Genomic DNA, 17,622 nt, shown 5'->3' on the forward strand with positions numbered 1-17,622 from the left:
TAGTGAACACCCTGTTCGAAGAGGTCTTCCTTAACCTGTTAAACATAAAGGAAATTCTTCTCAAGTTGGAGCCAGTACTTTCTGAAAGAACACTGCAGCAAACAGGTCACAACAGGCACACTCTTCTAAGAGGCCTTCCATGCTGCAAAAGGGGAAGGCCTCTGCCTACACTATGAAGGATAAAGAGCTATCTAACAGGGACCACCACAAAGGGCAGTTCCAGCACATCCAAAGCCCCATAACAGAGGACCCCAACTGAGCACCAACTCCACCTCCCCAGCAAAACCCACATCTGCCCTGGGTCCTTTGCCACTCACTTGAAAGCTGCTACGAATCTTTAGAGATTTAAATCCGTATGAACAGAGTAGACTCTTTTAGCTGTATTTTTGCCCTTTCCCTAGTATCTGTAAGTCTGCATCAGTGGGGTACAGGCAGAGCTCTACTCCTGCAACCCTTCAACTGTGCAATTACTTTATCTAGGATATACTTGTAGTGTGCCCAGGAAGACTGTGGAGAAGATGTGCGGGTGGGGAGGTACCTTCAACACTGTTGGGAGGCTGTGCTGCTTTGAAGGAGAACCAGCCCTTGGTACGTGCAGCGGGCAGCTCTGGGATCTGGGGATCTCCAGGGCAACCATCCCATTAACCTAGAAGGGTCAGGTAACACAAGCCATGAATTCCTCCTACCTTCTTACACCCCCTTAACAAAACAAGCAGGATAGCACAGTTCAAGTGGGTCTTGGGAGACCCTGGAAATGCCCATCTGGACTACCCTCAGGAGCCAGCCGTGGGCCTATGAAGCCACCCTGATATATAGCTCTGGTGACAGTATTCTTGCTAACCTGTTTCATACTTGTGAAACTACCCAGAGCAGCGTGCAACACAGGAAACAGCCAGTTTCATTTGAATAGCCCGATGAGCTGCTCTCCTCTCTGCCTGCAAAGAGAAGCAAGTCTTTCCAAGATGGTAATTACTGATCACCTTGTCTTCTCCTGAGTGACACAGAGGCCTTCTGCTGCACTAGACACCGGCTGGTTAAACATACATATACATTCTCCACTCCTGAATGCACAGGAGGCAGACTGGCATGACACCACTCAAAGGTACAGAGCTTAAAGCCAGTGCGCAATCCAGCATACGGAACTCGCTTAAAGAGCTTCAAAAGGCGGGTGGGGGGATCAAAGCAACAGAGTCATATAAGGCAACGCAAAAATACAAGCCCGAAAACACAGAACAGAGGCTTCCACGACACCTTCGTTTTCTTTAAAAGCTATTCTATATATTTTTAGAGTACCTTGATAGTGTAGAGTTACAGAACCAAAGACAGGGAGGAAAAGGTATTTTAGGAATAGTACCAAACAGCAGGGCAAAGGATGAGAAATGAGGAAATCTCAACAGTATAAGGCAGAAAAACGCTTCTCCAAATGAACCTGAACCATCCCAGATTTGAAAAGCCTTCTTTAGGAGATCTTCTTTCAGTCTCTGACAATCTGGCCAGCCATGTTACAAATAGAATACTGGTCTAGATAGGAACAGCATTCCCCCCCCCAGAGGATACATATTCTTTGGGGGGGGGTTAGTCCTGTTTTCATGCAATCCTTTAAAAAAGCAACTTATGCTTATTCCTGTGGCAGTGAGTTCCACAAGCCAATGGTACACTTGAGAGGGGCAGCCCTAATACAGCTGCACAGCTGTACCAAACTCATATTTTCCCCATCTCACAGAATACTCGCTCAAGGTATCCAAAGGGGAAAAAAAAAGATTTTCAATCTAGAGCAATCAACACCATAGTAGCTGGTGGGGAAACCGAACAGCATTTTATAAAATGATATTGTTCAGAAGGGCGCGTTGATACAGGGAACGGGCCTGTAGTTTATGGAATATATTTTCTTCTTTTGATTGCCTTGTCGTCTAACTTTTGTCACCGGTCTTACTGCAGTGTTAATGGTGCGTCGCCTACTGCTTAGGCTGCATTGTTTTTATACCGTATAATCCATCCACCTTGAATTTGGGGGAGAAAGGCAGGCTATAAAGCAAATTAATTAATTAATTTGCTAAGATGATGTACCTACGCCCTTCTCAGAGAGGAGAAAGCTCAAAAGTCTGGAATTGCCCCAATAGTGTCTTTGCTGCCACAAGAAAGCTATTCCAAACAGAGAAAAACTAAATAATGATCCATTGCATTGCAATATGCTCTTGTAATACATCCCATTTATATCCCTCCTCCTTATGTGAGAACTGAAGGTAAATGCGATCTTCCATGAAGAAACCTGCAAACCCAAGAGCTGCTTAGCTTCAATCAAGGTGGTTATTATCAGGTGCCCTCAGAATATGCCCTGAGTATAATTCCCAGGAAAGGAGGAAGGAGAGTGTCACCCCCGCACCATTAACTGAGGACAGGAAGAGGTGAAGCTCATGTGACCAGCCTTAAGGCCACCTCCCTAATTTAACACCTGCACTTCTTTGCGGTCCAGTTCCCAAACTGTGTGTGGTGCGAACACAAGTGGCTCTTAAGGGCCAAGACCCAGAGGAGGCTGCCTGCTGTATCTCTGAATGGTTTACCAACCTGGCCTTACTCCCTTCCAGCAGTAAAGGATGCCCACAGTTCCCCTGCACTGAATAGTTGCTCCAGGTTCACCCACTAGCAGAGCAGCAAGCAGCAACTCCTCCAGAGCTAGCACAGCTGGCTCCAAAGGAGACAGCTAAATCTTACCCACGTACAGCCAAGCTTTGAAGGGTCTACGTGGAAAACATTCCTGCCATTTCTTTTCAGGAGAAACAGCACATCTTTGACTACCAGAAAGTTGGAGAACACTCATCTAGACACAGCACGGCACTCCTTTTCTCTGAAATTAAAAGAAACCCTGGGAACACGGTTTACTAATGTAACAGGATTAACTTTTGCTTATCTATTTCTACTGTTATGATGGCCAGTTATTAGTCTGAGGAAGAGTGCTTGCGCTCGAAAGCTCACGCCTTGAATAAATCATTGTTGGTCTTAAAGGTGCCACTGGACTCTGATTTTATTGGGAACATACTGAGAGCTCATTCACCAATTGGTGCTTCTGTATGTGCAGGTTCACCTGTATCAGTGCATCAAGTGAGGAACTGGACAGGATAACTTAGGGGTCTAAGCCTGTAATTCAAGACACTATTCACCTTTCAAGTGACAACACCCACCCACCCATGCAGGTAGCCTGCAGTTCATGCCCAGGAATTCTCTAAAACAGCCTTGTTATCACAGAACATGTTCCAGGGCAAATGAACACAGCCATGGCCAACTTTTAAGCATGCATGGGTACCAGTGCTGCAAACACCCACTGTGGACATACTTCCCTAGGTGAAAACTGATTCCAAGATCAGGCCGCAAATGTTGGGCTCCCATTTAATTATGAAAAGGGCAGAATCTGCATCTGCTTGAGTTTTTGTAACCTTAAAGCACAAGAAGAATATTACAAAGACCAATGGGTCTCAGCAGATCTCATCTCCCTCCAACCAACTTGGCTAAACTTAGAGAAAGTCTCACCGCTGCCACAGACTCATTGTATACCCACAGCCGTGTCACTTGCAATCAGCTGGAGATTTATTTATTTCCAATATGTTCCCATCTGTAGAACCACCCTAGTTCTTAGGATGTTAATTCCAGTGTGTTTCACTCAGAGTGAACTAAGAACTTGATTTAATCCAGCCTCTCTTTTTTGGTAGCATCTCTGAACTTCTCCTCTCCAGCCTGCCTTTCTATTGCTAGGATAAACACAAAGACCTAATGGGAGCACACATCTTGCCTCTTGAGAGCTGATTCTCAAAAGGTTATGGTGAACTTGCTATTGGGACTCCTATTCTCCTACCTCTTGGGGCAGAAATAAGCACACTAGAGACTGCAAACCACTTTACCAGCGTTTCAGGTACATAAACATTTCTTCTCTCCTGGCCTTGTACAACACACCACAACGGATCTAGGAAAACTGAAGCTCTCTTCACTTTCTTGAAGACTGGAAACAAGGAGGGGGGAGGGGGGAAGCTGCTGAAAGGAAGGCAAACCAGGGTACGAGAAGAAAAGCGGAAAGCATGAGGTAATGCAACTTTGCTGAAGCTCAGTTCATCCAGTTCTGAGATGGGATTCTCCTAGGAATCCTGCATATGCCTTCAGTTCTGTGACAGAAGACAAGTAGGATGGAGAAACACCAAGCCAGGATACTTAGTTTTCCAAATATTAAAGGCAAACGGGACAGAAACTATATTCCCCACCCCCCAATTCTGATCCTAAGGCACTCTAGACTGTCTTCTTCCAGTTGCCCCAAACTTCAAAGGTGACCCAAGCACCCTCTGTTCTGCCTGGAAGGGGGGGGAGGAGAACCACAGCTGCGTCTAGCTCCTCTCAGAAGGGGTCCTTATCCTTCGGCCCCTCCTCCCTTCCAGACATGCTTCACAGCTCAGATCTCAGCCTCCCCTCTTCTGTCTCATGTAACAGCCAGCCAGAATGAATGCTGGGCCTGTATTTCCCCCCTCCCCCCAAATAATTTCCCAGAACCTAAATGAGTCAGCAGGGGACATCCTTACAAGCTGACATTGAGTCTGCAACAACCCCCTCCCCAGATAAAGACCCCCACGCGCACACATATATAGAGGCTCCATTCCCACCCACCTTTACGTTCCTCTCCATAATCCAATGCAGCAAATAGAACACAAGCCCCAAAGGGACCCCCACCCCCCACCCACCCCCCATAACTCATCCTGCTTTGACCCCAAGGTTTCAATTAACGGGTCCCGGTGGGAAGATGATACTCTTTGTTGGTTGGGAGCAGGAGCTCAAAGCAGCTTCTCCTTCCGATGGGTCTCCCACCCCCACCCAGTCTTTGGAAGCCCACCATGAGCACCAACATCTCCTTGTCAACGTTGCTCTCCTCTGGAACTTCCTTTTCCTACCGGAGCCGGCTTCTCAACCCCCCCACCCCACCCCACCCAAGACACTCTCACTAATTCCTGTCTGGAGAGTCCACTGCACATCTCCCCCCTCCCAGTCCCGGACACATGCTTTGCACTCCTATCTCCCCCCCCCCCCAAAAGTGGCTCAAGACTTTTCCTCCAGGCCTCCCCGATGCGGTTTGTCCTTCCAGAACCGCTCAGACCCCGGCACCGCGCGGAGCCCCTCCTAACTCCCCGGCTGTATCCCAACGCCCCCCCCCCCCCCACTGAGCCCCATAGCAAAGGACGTGACTTCCTCCCCCCTCCCAGGCCATCCCAGGTTTGCTGAGGGGGGGGGGAAGTCGGTCCTCCACTTTGCCTGGCACCGTCCCCTTCCCCGCTGACTCCAAGACCACAGCCTTTCCCTTCTCTCCTCCGCCGCCGCCCCCCCCGGGGGACAATTCTCTCGCCCCAGCTTGTGAACGCGGCTCCGCTCCGCTCGTCCTCTGGCCATCACGCCGCAGCCCCTTCCCCCCCCCCCCCCGCGCTCCCGCCGCCCCGCGCGCCTTGGTAGACCTTTTCTTTTTTGCTCTCAGCCGCCGCCTCCCGACGGCCCCGCAAGCATCCCGGTGCGCTCTGCAAACGCACCCCCCGCGTCTGCTCCCTGCCGCCTTCTCCCCCCCCCTCCCTTACGAAAGAGACGCGCCGACCCTTTGCCGAGAACGCTCCAGAGACAGGGCGCCCCCCCCCTTTGCAGACCCCCCTGCACCGGCTACGCTATGCGCCCGAGGCTATTGCAGCCCCCCTCCCCCGGTGGCATCACCGTCCCCCCCCCCCCGCTCCAAAAGTCCCCATGGCATCTGCTTGGCTCCCACCTGCACCCGAGGGTCCCGCTTCCATCCCATCCACGCGGGCGTCGCCCCGAGCTTAGCGGGGGGGGGGGGAGCGGAGAGATGGGCTGCGAGCGAGCGAGCCCGCGCCGAGACCCGAGCGCCGCTCGCGCTGCTGCAGCCGCAGCCTCGAAGTCGGAGCGAGGCAGGCAAGCGCCTGGTCGCCGAGCCGCGCATGCGCGGCCGCCCAGCCAACCGCCGACGCCGCGTCAAGGAGCCGCTTTTCTTGCCCGCTCCGGAGAGGTAGAACAAGACAGGGTTCTTGAGCGCTCGCGACTTCCAGTTCCTATTCGACTCCTTCCCAACAAACAAATCCAAAGGGCTGTTTTTTCCTATTTCTCTCTGGAAATAGTCTGAGGAAGAGTGCTTGCACTCGAAAGCTCACGCCTTGAATAAATCTTTGTTGGTCTTAAAGGTGCCACTGGACTCTGATTTTGTTTTGGTTGTGCTGCTTCAGTCAGACCGACACGGCTACCCACTTGAATCTCTCTGGAATCTGTTAACCATTGTCACTATGCTCTATGTTAATTTACTCTCACGCATGTTAAGTATGAACTGATTGTTTCCATTCCATGACACTGTACCTGAGGAAGTGTGCGTGCACATGAATGCTCATGGTCATCCCTTGAATAAAACTTTGTTGGTGTTAAAAGTGCCACTGGACTCTAAATTAGCCCGCCCAACAGCGCCCATTGTCATGTTTCAAGCAGTGGCCAACCAATTTTTCTGGCTGCCGGCCTGCCTGCTTGCCTGTGTCTGCCCCCGTCGCTCACTGTGTCTGCCTGCCTCTCTCTTTCTCTCTGTCCACCTGCCTGTCTTTCTCCAGTCAATAAACAGGGCACAGAGACCAAGCCATTCTCCTGCAGTTGCCTCTTTGCAAATTATTCGAAGGTCGACTGCCTTTGGATGTGGAGGTTCCCTTTAAGTCACTATTTTGCTTCTCTCCTCTGTGAATCTGTGTACACCCACCCATACCTTATAGCTGTCTATGTTTGTAGCCATCACTACATGGACTGGCAGTGAATGCCACATTTTACTTTTTGAGAAAAGTAGCATTTCTTTTCATGTCAGCTTCCTTAGACACACCTGCATACTGGTATTATGAAAGGGGGAGAGGGGGTTCTGTCCATTCACTTTCTCTCCCCCGCGCATTATTTTATAAATCTCTATCATACTCTCCCCCCCCCCCCCCCCCGGCAGCTGTCTTTTTCCTAAACTGCAAAGTCCCATTCTGTTTAACCTTTCTTTCTTCAGAATAAAAGGCTCTAAATCAGAATTACTAGTAGTAATGTAATTTCTTATCACAGCATCTACTGTTTATCTAGGGCATTAAATAGCACAGAGAAAAAAATTGGAAGGGGTGCAGAAAGCCTGTTTATTTCAGAGCAATACAGCGAAAAAGAGCTTTAAACCAACTTTGATTAATTTTAACGTTAACCTATTGTTATTGCTCGTGCCCCGAATGTGGAGCGTCTACCAACTGCCCTTGGGAATCCGAAATTTACAGAAGATCCATAAGCCTAGAACCCTTTGCGCTTTTCCTTCTGCTCCATCCGCCAACAAAGAGAAAGGGGAAATGATTCGTATGGCAGGGCCACCTAGTGGTCACTATGGATATTGCACGTTTTCGAGCAAGAGGGCCATATAGGGCCTATGCAGCACGGGCGCCATTTTGAAGCCAAAACGAGGCTGACTGGTACTTTTGATCCAGTTGCAGTTGTTGGCAACTAACAGAGTTGGTTGTATACTATACTGGAATCAGGTGTCAGGGAGGTCTGTGACAGAGAAGCATTTCTTCCAAGTAGTAAATCAATACGGCAAGGAGACCACTGTATCTTGAGTCATTAGATTGAGGGATACTTTTTTGTTTTTACACAGGGACACGTTCAGCAATTGTATGTCTGCATCCAAGCAATGATAAAACTTAATTTTTAATTTAATTTAGATACCACCCTACCAGCATGCTGGCTCAGGGCAGTATACATCATTTGAATATAGAAGAGTTGGTTCTTATATGTTGCTTTTCTCTACCTGAAGGAGTCTCAAGGAGGTTTACATTTGCCTTCCCCTTCCTCTTCCCACAACAGACATCCAGTGAGGGAGGTGAGGCTGAGAGAGCCCTGATATTACTGAAGAAAAAGAGTTGGTTCTTATATGTCGCTTTTCTCTACCTGAAGGAGACTCAAAGTGGCTTACATTCCCCTTCCCATTCCTCTCCCCACAACAGACACCCTTGTGAGGTGGGTGAGGCTGAAAAAGCCCAGATATTACTGCTCGGTCACCCAGCTGGTTGCATGTGGGAGAACGTAGAATCATACCCGGCCCGCCAGATTAGAAGTCTGCACTCCTAAACACTACACCAAGCTGGCAATATACAGCAATACAATTTTAAGATTAAAGTAGAGATTAAAACTAATCACATGCTAAAATAATACCAAAACAGTATCAGCATCAATAAAGGGGTAATATATTGCTACAGATCTCCCAGAGTTATATTCCAGTCTGTGGACGGCTTTGATAGGGGGGAGTCAGTAGATGTTATTTGGAATTCAGTAACCCCAAGCCAAAGCCTGGGAGAAGAGTTGTCTTTTTCACAGGATGCACCTACCAGTGCAGGAGAATAAGGAAATCTCTACTTTGCATTCCTCTTCCTGGTACTTTGAATGCTCAAGAGGGCAGTCCACCATCCTCTTATTTAGTGCTAGAAGAATGTTTAACAGGACGTAGACCCTTTTTCTTCGCTAATACGTGAAGGCAAGAGCAGTAATATCACAGTTAAGATTTATAGGTGGTGTCAACAACTGTGCCAGCTTGAACAGTGCGCCAGCTGGGATAACCATTACCTGGGCTATGACATTACACTACACAACACCCATAAAATTGTTCTGCTCTAACAAGAAAAAGCAGCATAGCAGTGATGGAAGGGACTAAAACAACAACAAAACCCACTCCAGAGTGTGTAATTGTTGAGTATCTGTTATTCATACTGATGTACTTGACATCTGCACAGACTGAGCCAACAATTTGGAAATGGCTAGGGCTACTACTGAAGCACCAGTCTCCTTCCCTCAGAGATAGAAAGATCTTTGACTTGGCACATGTCCAAACTCTATGTATCATGAGTAGGTTGAAGGCAGCTGGGTTTAGGACCTAGACTAAATTGGCAATTTCCCCTGATTTCCCCTTTTCCACAGCTGGTTCCTCATGTAATCCTCCTACCCCACAGGAGCACATGTGTGTGTGTGTGGGGGGGGGGGGGGGAGAATGGACAATGACAAAAATCCAGGAAAGTTCTGCCTTTCAAAACATTACTGGCTCAAACCTACAGGAAGCAGAATAATGGTCCCTACATCTCATACAGATTTCTACATTGCTACACACGTTTCACAGAAACAGGCTAGAGAACTATAGATGCTCAGCCCAAAACAAGCATCCTGCAATTCGAATCTTAGAACAGTCTTTGGAAGGAAATTGGAAGATCTACATGCCCTTCTACAGTTGCCAAAAGTGAACTTTTCCTAAGTGCTTTTGGTTCACAGGATAAGTAACATTCTGGCACCTCTTTTTAAATGTGATTGCCTGCTACTTCATTTGATGCTGTGTTGGTTTCATTGTTGTTAGCAGCTCTGGATGTGTTTTCGGGAAGAAAGGCAGATTTATCAATGGTTTAAGTACAGAAGCACAGCATGTAGAAGGGAACTGAATTCACTTTCCCTTGGTACTCTTCCCTTCCCCTAAAGTGCCATTATAGCCTTGTATTATTCCAAAGGTATCTCAAGGCCATTTTGCATACAAACTGAAAAATTACGTTTGGTAACTTAAGAAAGACAGAGAAACCAGATTCTAACATTCACAAGCAAAACCAGAATGTTGAATAAAGCAGTTTTTTTTCAAATTCAGCCATTTATACAGGATGAGTATTCTGAAATGTTTTCATATCCTGTTTTGACCCACCATAGTGCTCCATGTCTGGAAATTCCAAGTTCATTGGAGTTTAGTTAACCATTACTGACTTAGGAGTCCAGCGATTTTCATGCCATTAAAGGTTTATTAATTGAGTCTAAGAGATTGTACTAGAACAACTCATTAATTCAGCAGCAAAAAAATGCATTTTCATCTTCATATATTTGCATTTACATTTCCACCCAAACTTCCTTGACCCAGCTGATCTGGTCACATGACTATGACTATGCCACAGTAACTGAAAGGCCTTTAATTACCTTTTGACTGTGGGCTAAGCTACTTTAATGTGTTATATGTGGAAATGCAGACAGTAATCAAGCTGTGGTGTAGACCAATGGTCCCTAACCCCCGGTCCATGGACCGGTACCGGTCCATGGATCAGTTGGTACCGGGCCGAAGCTCCTCCTCGTCCTCCTCCCCAGCTGCTGCCTTGGGGGCTTGCCCTGCCACCCTGCCGCCAGCTCACCTTTTGGTGCTCTCCAGCAGCCACCATGGCTGGGGCTCCACCTCAGCGTGGCTCTGCACAGCTGCTGCTGGCAGTGCCCCACAACGGGCAGCAGGAAGTCAGGGGCACCAGTGGGAAAGCAAGTGAAGAAGGGCTCAGGTGGCAACATCCCTTGGCAAAAGACTACCCCCCCCAGGCCTCAGTAAACTTGTCAAGCATTGACCGGTCCCCAGTGAAAGAAAGGTTGGGGACAAACTGGTGTAGACTATCAGGAGCTAAGTGGATCACATGCCTATTACATCTATTCTGTAGTCGCTGCATTAGTTTCTTGGTTCTGTTCAGGATCTTGACTCTCCTACATAACCCTTCAAAGCCTAAGACCCACAACTGAAGGACTGTAAATTTTAAGGTGCTGAAGCTGTGCCCATCTCAGCAAAGTGTGCTGGAAGGCGTCTCTCTGCAAATCAGCAGCTGCCTGTACCTGAGCACTCTGTTGTTGCTCCCCTTTTGTGGCATACCTGTAGCAGTCAGTATGGCTCTCGTACTTTTGTCAAAGAATGTATACAACGGAATTGTTCGAGAGGACACTTTGACTGCAGTTTATGGTGCTGTTTCGTGTATGCATTACCTGGTCTGTTCTGCTCTGCTTTCAAACAGTCGAATTGTACTGGTCATTGTATGACATACTGTTCCTACTGCACTGCTTTAAAAGTCTGAAATCTGCTTTGCCAGACTGGTAGAAAAGCAAAATAAAAAAACAGGTTTGTAACCATGGCATGCTACTAGTAGTTTCCCTAGCATTTGTCTTTAGACTTCAAATCAGACATTTCAGTTACAAGTAAAAATATTTCAGGCTATATGTTTTATTATACACCAATAAAGAAAACATTTGGCACATAAATGCCTTTATTATTTTTTTGGACACATGAACACAAAATCCCTGCAGGCTAAGAAAAAAATACATTGCAGTTATACACAGCCAGCAAATTATTTCATTGAGGGTTTTGCCAACCCCTCTCTCCCAAATAGGGATTTTTGTTTTGTTTTGTTTTTTCAAAGAAAAAAGTACCTCGTATTGCTATAGACATACATCCAGTCCAATTTTAATAAAATACAATTTAAAACATTACAGGTCTAACAATATAGAATAAAAAAAAATACATCAGAAGTCAAAAATGAACAAATGCAAACAAGTTTTACGTACAAGTTTCAGGCCCTAGACATAGAAATCTCACAAAAGTGTCAATAGCAAGGTATAAAGAAAACTCTTTATGCGATATTCACATATGTTCTTTCCTCAAATTGCACAAGGGAAAAAACCTTGCAGCTGAAAACAGTATTGATACAATGCCCTCCAAGCTCTCCTTTCCTAAAATGAAAGCAGAGCGACAGCCTTGCTATTGAGCAAGAAGAGAAGGGGGAAAAAATTCTACAGCACATCCACAAAGGTAGTTGGGGGAGGGGGGGAGGTGGAGCTGCACGAAGGTATGGAAACAAAAAAGGGAGGCCTTGTGCCCACTGGGAGACAAAAGCTTTTGATATAAGGAGGAGAGGAACAGGTATGTTTTCAGATCACACAATATAGACTGTGTGGAACAGAGCTGCCGCAGCCCAGTGAGAATGCCTCTTTGGCAGTCACCTTTCAGTGCCACAAAGTCACAGCTCCTCCTCGTGGCATCAGTCAACAAACCAGGCCTCACCTTCCCCTGTAAGCCCCAACCCCCTGCAATCTGCTACAAACCCAATGCTTCTCAGAATCCCTTCAGGATTGGACTGCTCACAAAAAAGCAGAACAGGTTTGGGAAGGGAGAAAGCAGGAGCTTGCTGCACTTTAAATACCAACTGCCCCCTTTCCTTTCCCTCCCCCTGACGCTCCCATATGCTACATCTGAAAAATCTTCCACAACATATAGCTAAACAACAGCCGACAGGCTTTAAACCAAAGGGGGAGGGGGAAAACCCTAAACACAATCCCCATACGCCCTAAGAACTACAGCTACAGAATGCACGTCTTCCCATTGATTGACACATGCATAACAATTCAGTCCCTTGGGGTGGGGATGCCCGGCTAACTCTGACAAGCCACACACAAAAATATTGCCGCAATCGGACCTTGCAGTTATTAGTCCTGAAGACCTTTTGCTGTCGTCCCCCCACCTGCTCCAGTAAAGCCTTAGCTCTGAAACATCCCCGCCCAGAAGACATCACTGCACTCTTCAGCGATCGCTGAATATTTTTGCACAGAAACATTTCCAATAGAGAGGAGGAAAATAAAGCATAAAGGAAAATAATTCATGAAAAACTCCAAGAAAGTGCAAAAGTTGGCAAAAAAGTTTCTCCGTAGATTTCTCTTTTTTTGGATGATAAAATTCATTGTGACAATGCAAAAACATAAAAATAAAAACACAGAAGACTCAACAATAGCTGCGGTCTATAATGCACAAGAAAGCGTATTCGCCCCCCCCCCCCAATGATAGAAGATGAAAAGACCATTTCGGATAGCCTTGGCCTTGTTCTTTTATTTCACGTCAGCCAGAACCTAGCCGAGGCTCCTCTGCCTGCACAGTCTGAGGTTCAAAGAGCTGGCCTCCTTGCAGGCAGCCTGATAAAGAGTGTCTCTTTGTCCTGCCTATGCAAGAAGTGCCCAGTGCTGTGACACCTGTCTTGCCTTCCCTTGTTTCTCAGCCATGCTCTTACCTAGTGCAATAAAACAAAATCCTACACGCTAAACAGGTGCTTATACACTTCAAGGTGCCTCAGTTTGCCATATGTTAGGGCCAGCAGGAGTCCGATTCTTGCATCTTCTCCCTGAACAAGTATTTAAGAAAAAAAAAGGAAAGAAAACAAAGCAGCAGACGAACTGAAGCAGCGGATACTCTCCCTCCCCATGTCCTGATTATTACCCAAGTGAGGTATTCTTTAAAATAAAAAAGAGAGAGAGAGAAGAAGAAACCTAGTATTCTCAACCTGCCTAGCACTAGGTATCCAAGCTGGGCTTGTTTCACTCCCATTTATAAGTGGGATGGGGAAACTTTAAAAGCTTGTCTCCCCGCCTCCCCACTGCAATGTACAATTCTGGAAGGAGCTTACAAAACTTCTTTAATGAAGACTAACTTCAGGGTGCTCTTTTGCACAGCTGAATGAGAACATTTAGAAATGTAAACTTTCATTTATTTACAAGCTTTATGTCAAAGACTGAAGGAAACCAAAACCACAACCGCATACCTGCTGACCTCTGAGGGCCAGTTATGAAACCTCACCAGGTCAGGACTCGGCAACACCATCTACCCATTTCAGAGGCTTCAGAGTGCAATGATTGGCAAAATTCCAAATTTTCACAGTGGTGCCACATTATGTAGGTTAAAATCTAGGGATTTAAACAAGCTAGTTTCAATGTAACACTACCCCATCTGCAGCTCACCCCCCTTTTGAATTACATATTTTAGTGGGAAAGACTCAAGCAAATAAAAAGTCCTGATTTATAGAAACAGGCCAAGATCAATATTAAATTTACACTTCACACATGCTATTGAATGTTACTATACATGCGGGCGACCTAAGTTATCGGAGGAACGACTTTTTAAAATGCTGGTAAAAATCTTCAGATATCGCAACTGTCACACTATACACAGCTGTACACATTGGCAAATGCCTTTCCTATGCAGTACACCCACTTTCCAAGATTATATAAAAAGGGGGGGGCAAGACAGACCAATGGTGAATATAAAACAGTTAAAAATAATCATTCGTAGAAAGCATGAAGGGAGCCTCTTCTGATCCACTTTTAAGAACGGTCTAATTTTCTCCTTAGGACAGCTAAGAGTCAACCCTACATGAGAACGGTTGGCTGTAACTCATGTAAAGTTCAGCTAGAAAAGTTACTGCCAGGGTACTTAAAAAAAATATTTATTGCCAAAGTTAAAACCTTCTATGAAAAAGAGTATTAAAAATGACTGATTCATCAAACACAGCAGCATAAAATGGGCACTTTTTGTAATGTCTGAAAAAATACCTAAAACTAATCTTTTAGAACTTCGTCACTTTTTAAGGGGGCGGGGGGAGTAGTTCAGCCTTGCGAAGCACGTGGCAGCAGTTGCACGGTTTGTTTAGATCTGCTGAAGGGCACAGCTGTCTGCTTACGCTACACATTCACAGAACAAGAACCACCAAGATGAATTCGCAGTAATAGTGCAATTGCTTTGCAGCCCATGACTGCCAAGAGATTTACAAAAAGAAAGGACTAGGAAAAACTGGACAAAGGAAAGAAAAACAGCAATACCTCTGAAAGTTAATGTTTGTTGAAAGGCGTTTTTACAGTAGAAGTTTATAAAGTCTCCCTCTATATATGTGCATACCTCCCCCCCTCCCCCCGGCAGAACAGTGGAATAAGATGGTTTGTCATTCTGGAGACTCAACTAAGCAGTGGGGAAAGCATCTCGGGAGGAATTCTGCTTTCTTGATCAGCTTAATGGGGACGATGAAGAGGTAACTCAAAAACCGATTAGCAAAATATTTCATTAAAAACCTTTCGTGCCAAGTCCATTTAAAAACTTTTTTTTTTTTTTAGGATGATCGGCCTTTCGCGCTTTGAGGTAAAAATTCAGTCCGCTGCAAAGACTGTCCTTATGAAATTTCAATTTACTGAAAACCACAAAGTAAAAATGGCTCAATTGCTTGTCTGCATCGGATGTTGCTGCAAATGCTGTTTCGGGACAACCCTCCAAAGAGCTGCTGGTGGTGGCAACCCAAAACAAAACTGAGCGCTGACCATCAGTAGTAGTTGGTGTGCCCACCCAGGCTGCCACTTTCTTGTCACAGTTCCTCGGGGACTCATCAGGCAAAATACATTGTGTGCTGGGTGTCATGATGGATCTGTACTGCCTTGGCTAGCGCTTGAGGGTCACGGCCATTGCTCTGTCCCGACACGTGGCTCCCTTCAGCACTGTAAGGGATAAGAGAACACAGAGTTAAAAGGCAGCCTGTGGTGTAGTAGTTCAAGTTTCTGGCCATCCCCACTTGGCATGGAAGCTCGATGGGTGACCTTGGGACAGACACTCACTCTAGCCTACCCAAGAAGGTTACTGTAAAGATACAATACAGGGGGAAACGATGTAAGCGGTTTTGCGGCCCCGCTGGGAAGAAAAGTGGGATATTTTAATTTTTGAATTTTATACTGCCACTCCCAGGCCGGACAGTTCGTGGAGGTTTACAATATAATAACAAAACACTAAAAACCCGTAAGATGGCAAACTCTATAAGTTTACAAATAAAAAAACAAACAGTGAGGCACTGTTCCTTGTCTCCTCTCAACCAACTCTACCATGCCCACGAGTCCCTTGGTTCCAGTTATCCATATTAAGATTTTGCCGGGGGGGGGGGGAAGCTTCTATTTGCCAGTGCTCCATCTGGAGAAGTGCCACCTGCTTCCCATACCCATCCAGTTAACAGCACAGAGAAAAGTAAGTGTGCACAAGCTGGCATCAGAACTCAAATGCAGGAAACTTTAAATAGTGAAGATTGACAGTCAATAGCCTTCACACACTTGTCATATTCACCTTTAACACTTGTTGCTGACCAGAAACTTGGAACCACCAACAAAAAAGCCCTTTCCCTGGACTGAACAGCAGATGTGGGATTGTAAACTTTTTAGTGCTTGATTTTTCTGTGGAAATGTTCCCATTTCTGAAGATTGTTTCATATAATCAATAATCAGATGCCATTGTTAAAGTAAAGGTAAAAGGTAAAGGTATCCCCTGTGCAAGCACCGGGTCATGTCTGACCCTTGGGGTGATGCCCTCTAGCGTTTTCATGGCAGACTCAATACGGGGTGGTTTGCCAGTGCCTTCCCCAGTCATTACCGTTTTACCCCTCAGCAAGCTGGGTACTCATTTTACCGACCTCGGAAGGATGGAAGGCTGAGTCAACCTTGAGCCGGCTGCTGGGATTGAACTCCCAGCCTCATGGGCAAAGCCTTCAGACAGCTGCCTTACCACTCTGCGCCACAAGAGGCTCTTATTGTTAAAGTACTATAGTATTGTTAAAGTACTATCAGGCAAACGTATCACTTTCAAAGTTGTAATTACCCATAAGAATTGTGTAAAAGTATACGCGTATACTTTACTCATTTTATTATACTGATTTGCAAATGGCAGCAGGCAAGTACAACTACTAATACATATCATTAAAAATATCAAGTTATGAATTCACCTGACTGTCTGTACAGGTCAATTCAAGATCAAAACTAACATTTATTCATTCATTTATTTAGATTTATATCCTTGTCTTTTTCTCACATGCTGAAAGGGATATGGTCATCACCAATTTGTGTGAAACTAGCAAGTGCTGCCACAAAGAGTGAGAGTAAAACTGAGGTTTCCCAATAATATCCACAAAAGATATTAAATTTTCCTGAAATAAATGCGTCTACATCACAGCGTGAGGTTTTGGGGGTGACCTAAAATTAACATACTAACAGTTTCCAGTGTTTCCCCTCCTCTGTAATAAGCAATGTAAAGCAAATGCATGATATAATTTGTGCAAAAAATAAGTGTTGGAATTGTACATAAGACTTATTCTTCTCTCAATAATATGTTCAGGTGTCTGGATTGCTATTAGAATAGAAAGTTGTCATGAGGTACTTTGGAAATTTTGGGCTACCAAGTGCAAGAACTGGATAATGTTTCAATACGTATTTTTCTGGGAAACCCACGTAACTGACCACCGATAATCTTTTGCTCATGGCAAGTGCTGAGAAGAACCCCAGATCTAGGAGAAACACATCTCATCATGCTCCTCCTACCCAAGTGGGACTTACCTCAAGTCCACATCAGGCAGAGGTCCCCCACACATCTGCACCCAGCACTCAATGACAAGCAACTCAATGGGACAGGATGCAGGGGCCCACTGCATCAATGTCATTGGCCCTTCTGGAGAAGGGAGTTTGACCCACTTGTAATTCAAACTATACATTATTAAAAACTTCTGAACTAGGAGGAAAAATAGGTCTTCATAAAAGGAGATGCATGTGGACAGGAGAAAAAGAAGAAAGCTGTTAGCAAAGCATTGGGAACAAAGGGAGAGACTTTCTGCTTGATTTCGATGAAGATGGAATGAAACCGGAACTGTCCGCTATAACAGGAGGCAAGAAGCACTCTTCAGTGACTGGCAGTTATCCCTGCCCTTGCCTCCAGAAACTCCTACTAAGTATGTCAGAAACTGAACCCAAGATCTTCTCTGCTACTGTGGCTCCTCCAGAAGAATCCCCAAAGTTTGGGCAAGTACTCCTTTAATGGTTGCTGCTCAGAAATCCCTTGAACAGGGAGACTTCTTGTGTGGCTGTGCCCTGCTCAGGCAGCCTCAGTATCTCCACCATCCTCCTTAACCAGAGCACTGCAAGCTGAGATACAATTCTATGCTACAA

The 17,622-nt window shown here is 45.8% G+C and overlaps 2 protein-coding genes across 6 annotated transcripts in view; both read right to left on the reverse strand.

Moving 5' to 3' along the window:
* The window catches only part of LOC143837570 (protein argonaute-1), a 60,154-nt gene extending 54,186 nt beyond the window's left edge, over positions 1-5,968 (reverse strand). For both annotated transcript variants that reach the window (XM_077337556.1, XM_077337555.1), the window contains exon 1: positions 5,780-5,968. In XM_077337556.1, the coding sequence (XP_077193671.1) occupies positions 5,780-5,804 (25 nt within the window). In that variant the 5' untranslated portion in view covers positions 5,805-5,968. The remainder of the gene's footprint in view (positions 1-5,779) is intronic.
* Positions 5,969-11,090: 5,122 nt separating this feature from the next.
* LOC143837573 (protein argonaute-4) overlaps positions 11,091-17,622 on the reverse strand; it is a 39,511-nt gene continuing 32,979 nt past the window's right edge. For all 4 annotated transcript variants that reach the window (XM_077337564.1, XM_077337565.1, XM_077337566.1 and 1 more), the window contains one exon: positions 11,091-15,144. In XM_077337564.1, coding sequence (XP_077193679.1) covers positions 15,036-15,144 — 109 coding nt within the window. In that variant the 3' untranslated portion in view covers positions 11,091-15,035. The remainder of the gene's footprint in view (positions 15,145-17,622) is intronic.

Source organism: Paroedura picta, chromosome 5 (genome assembly GCF_049243985.1).
Source record: "Paroedura picta isolate Pp20150507F chromosome 5, Ppicta_v3.0, whole genome shotgun sequence".
NCBI lineage: Eukaryota > Metazoa > Chordata > Lepidosauria > Squamata > Gekkonidae > Paroedura > Paroedura picta.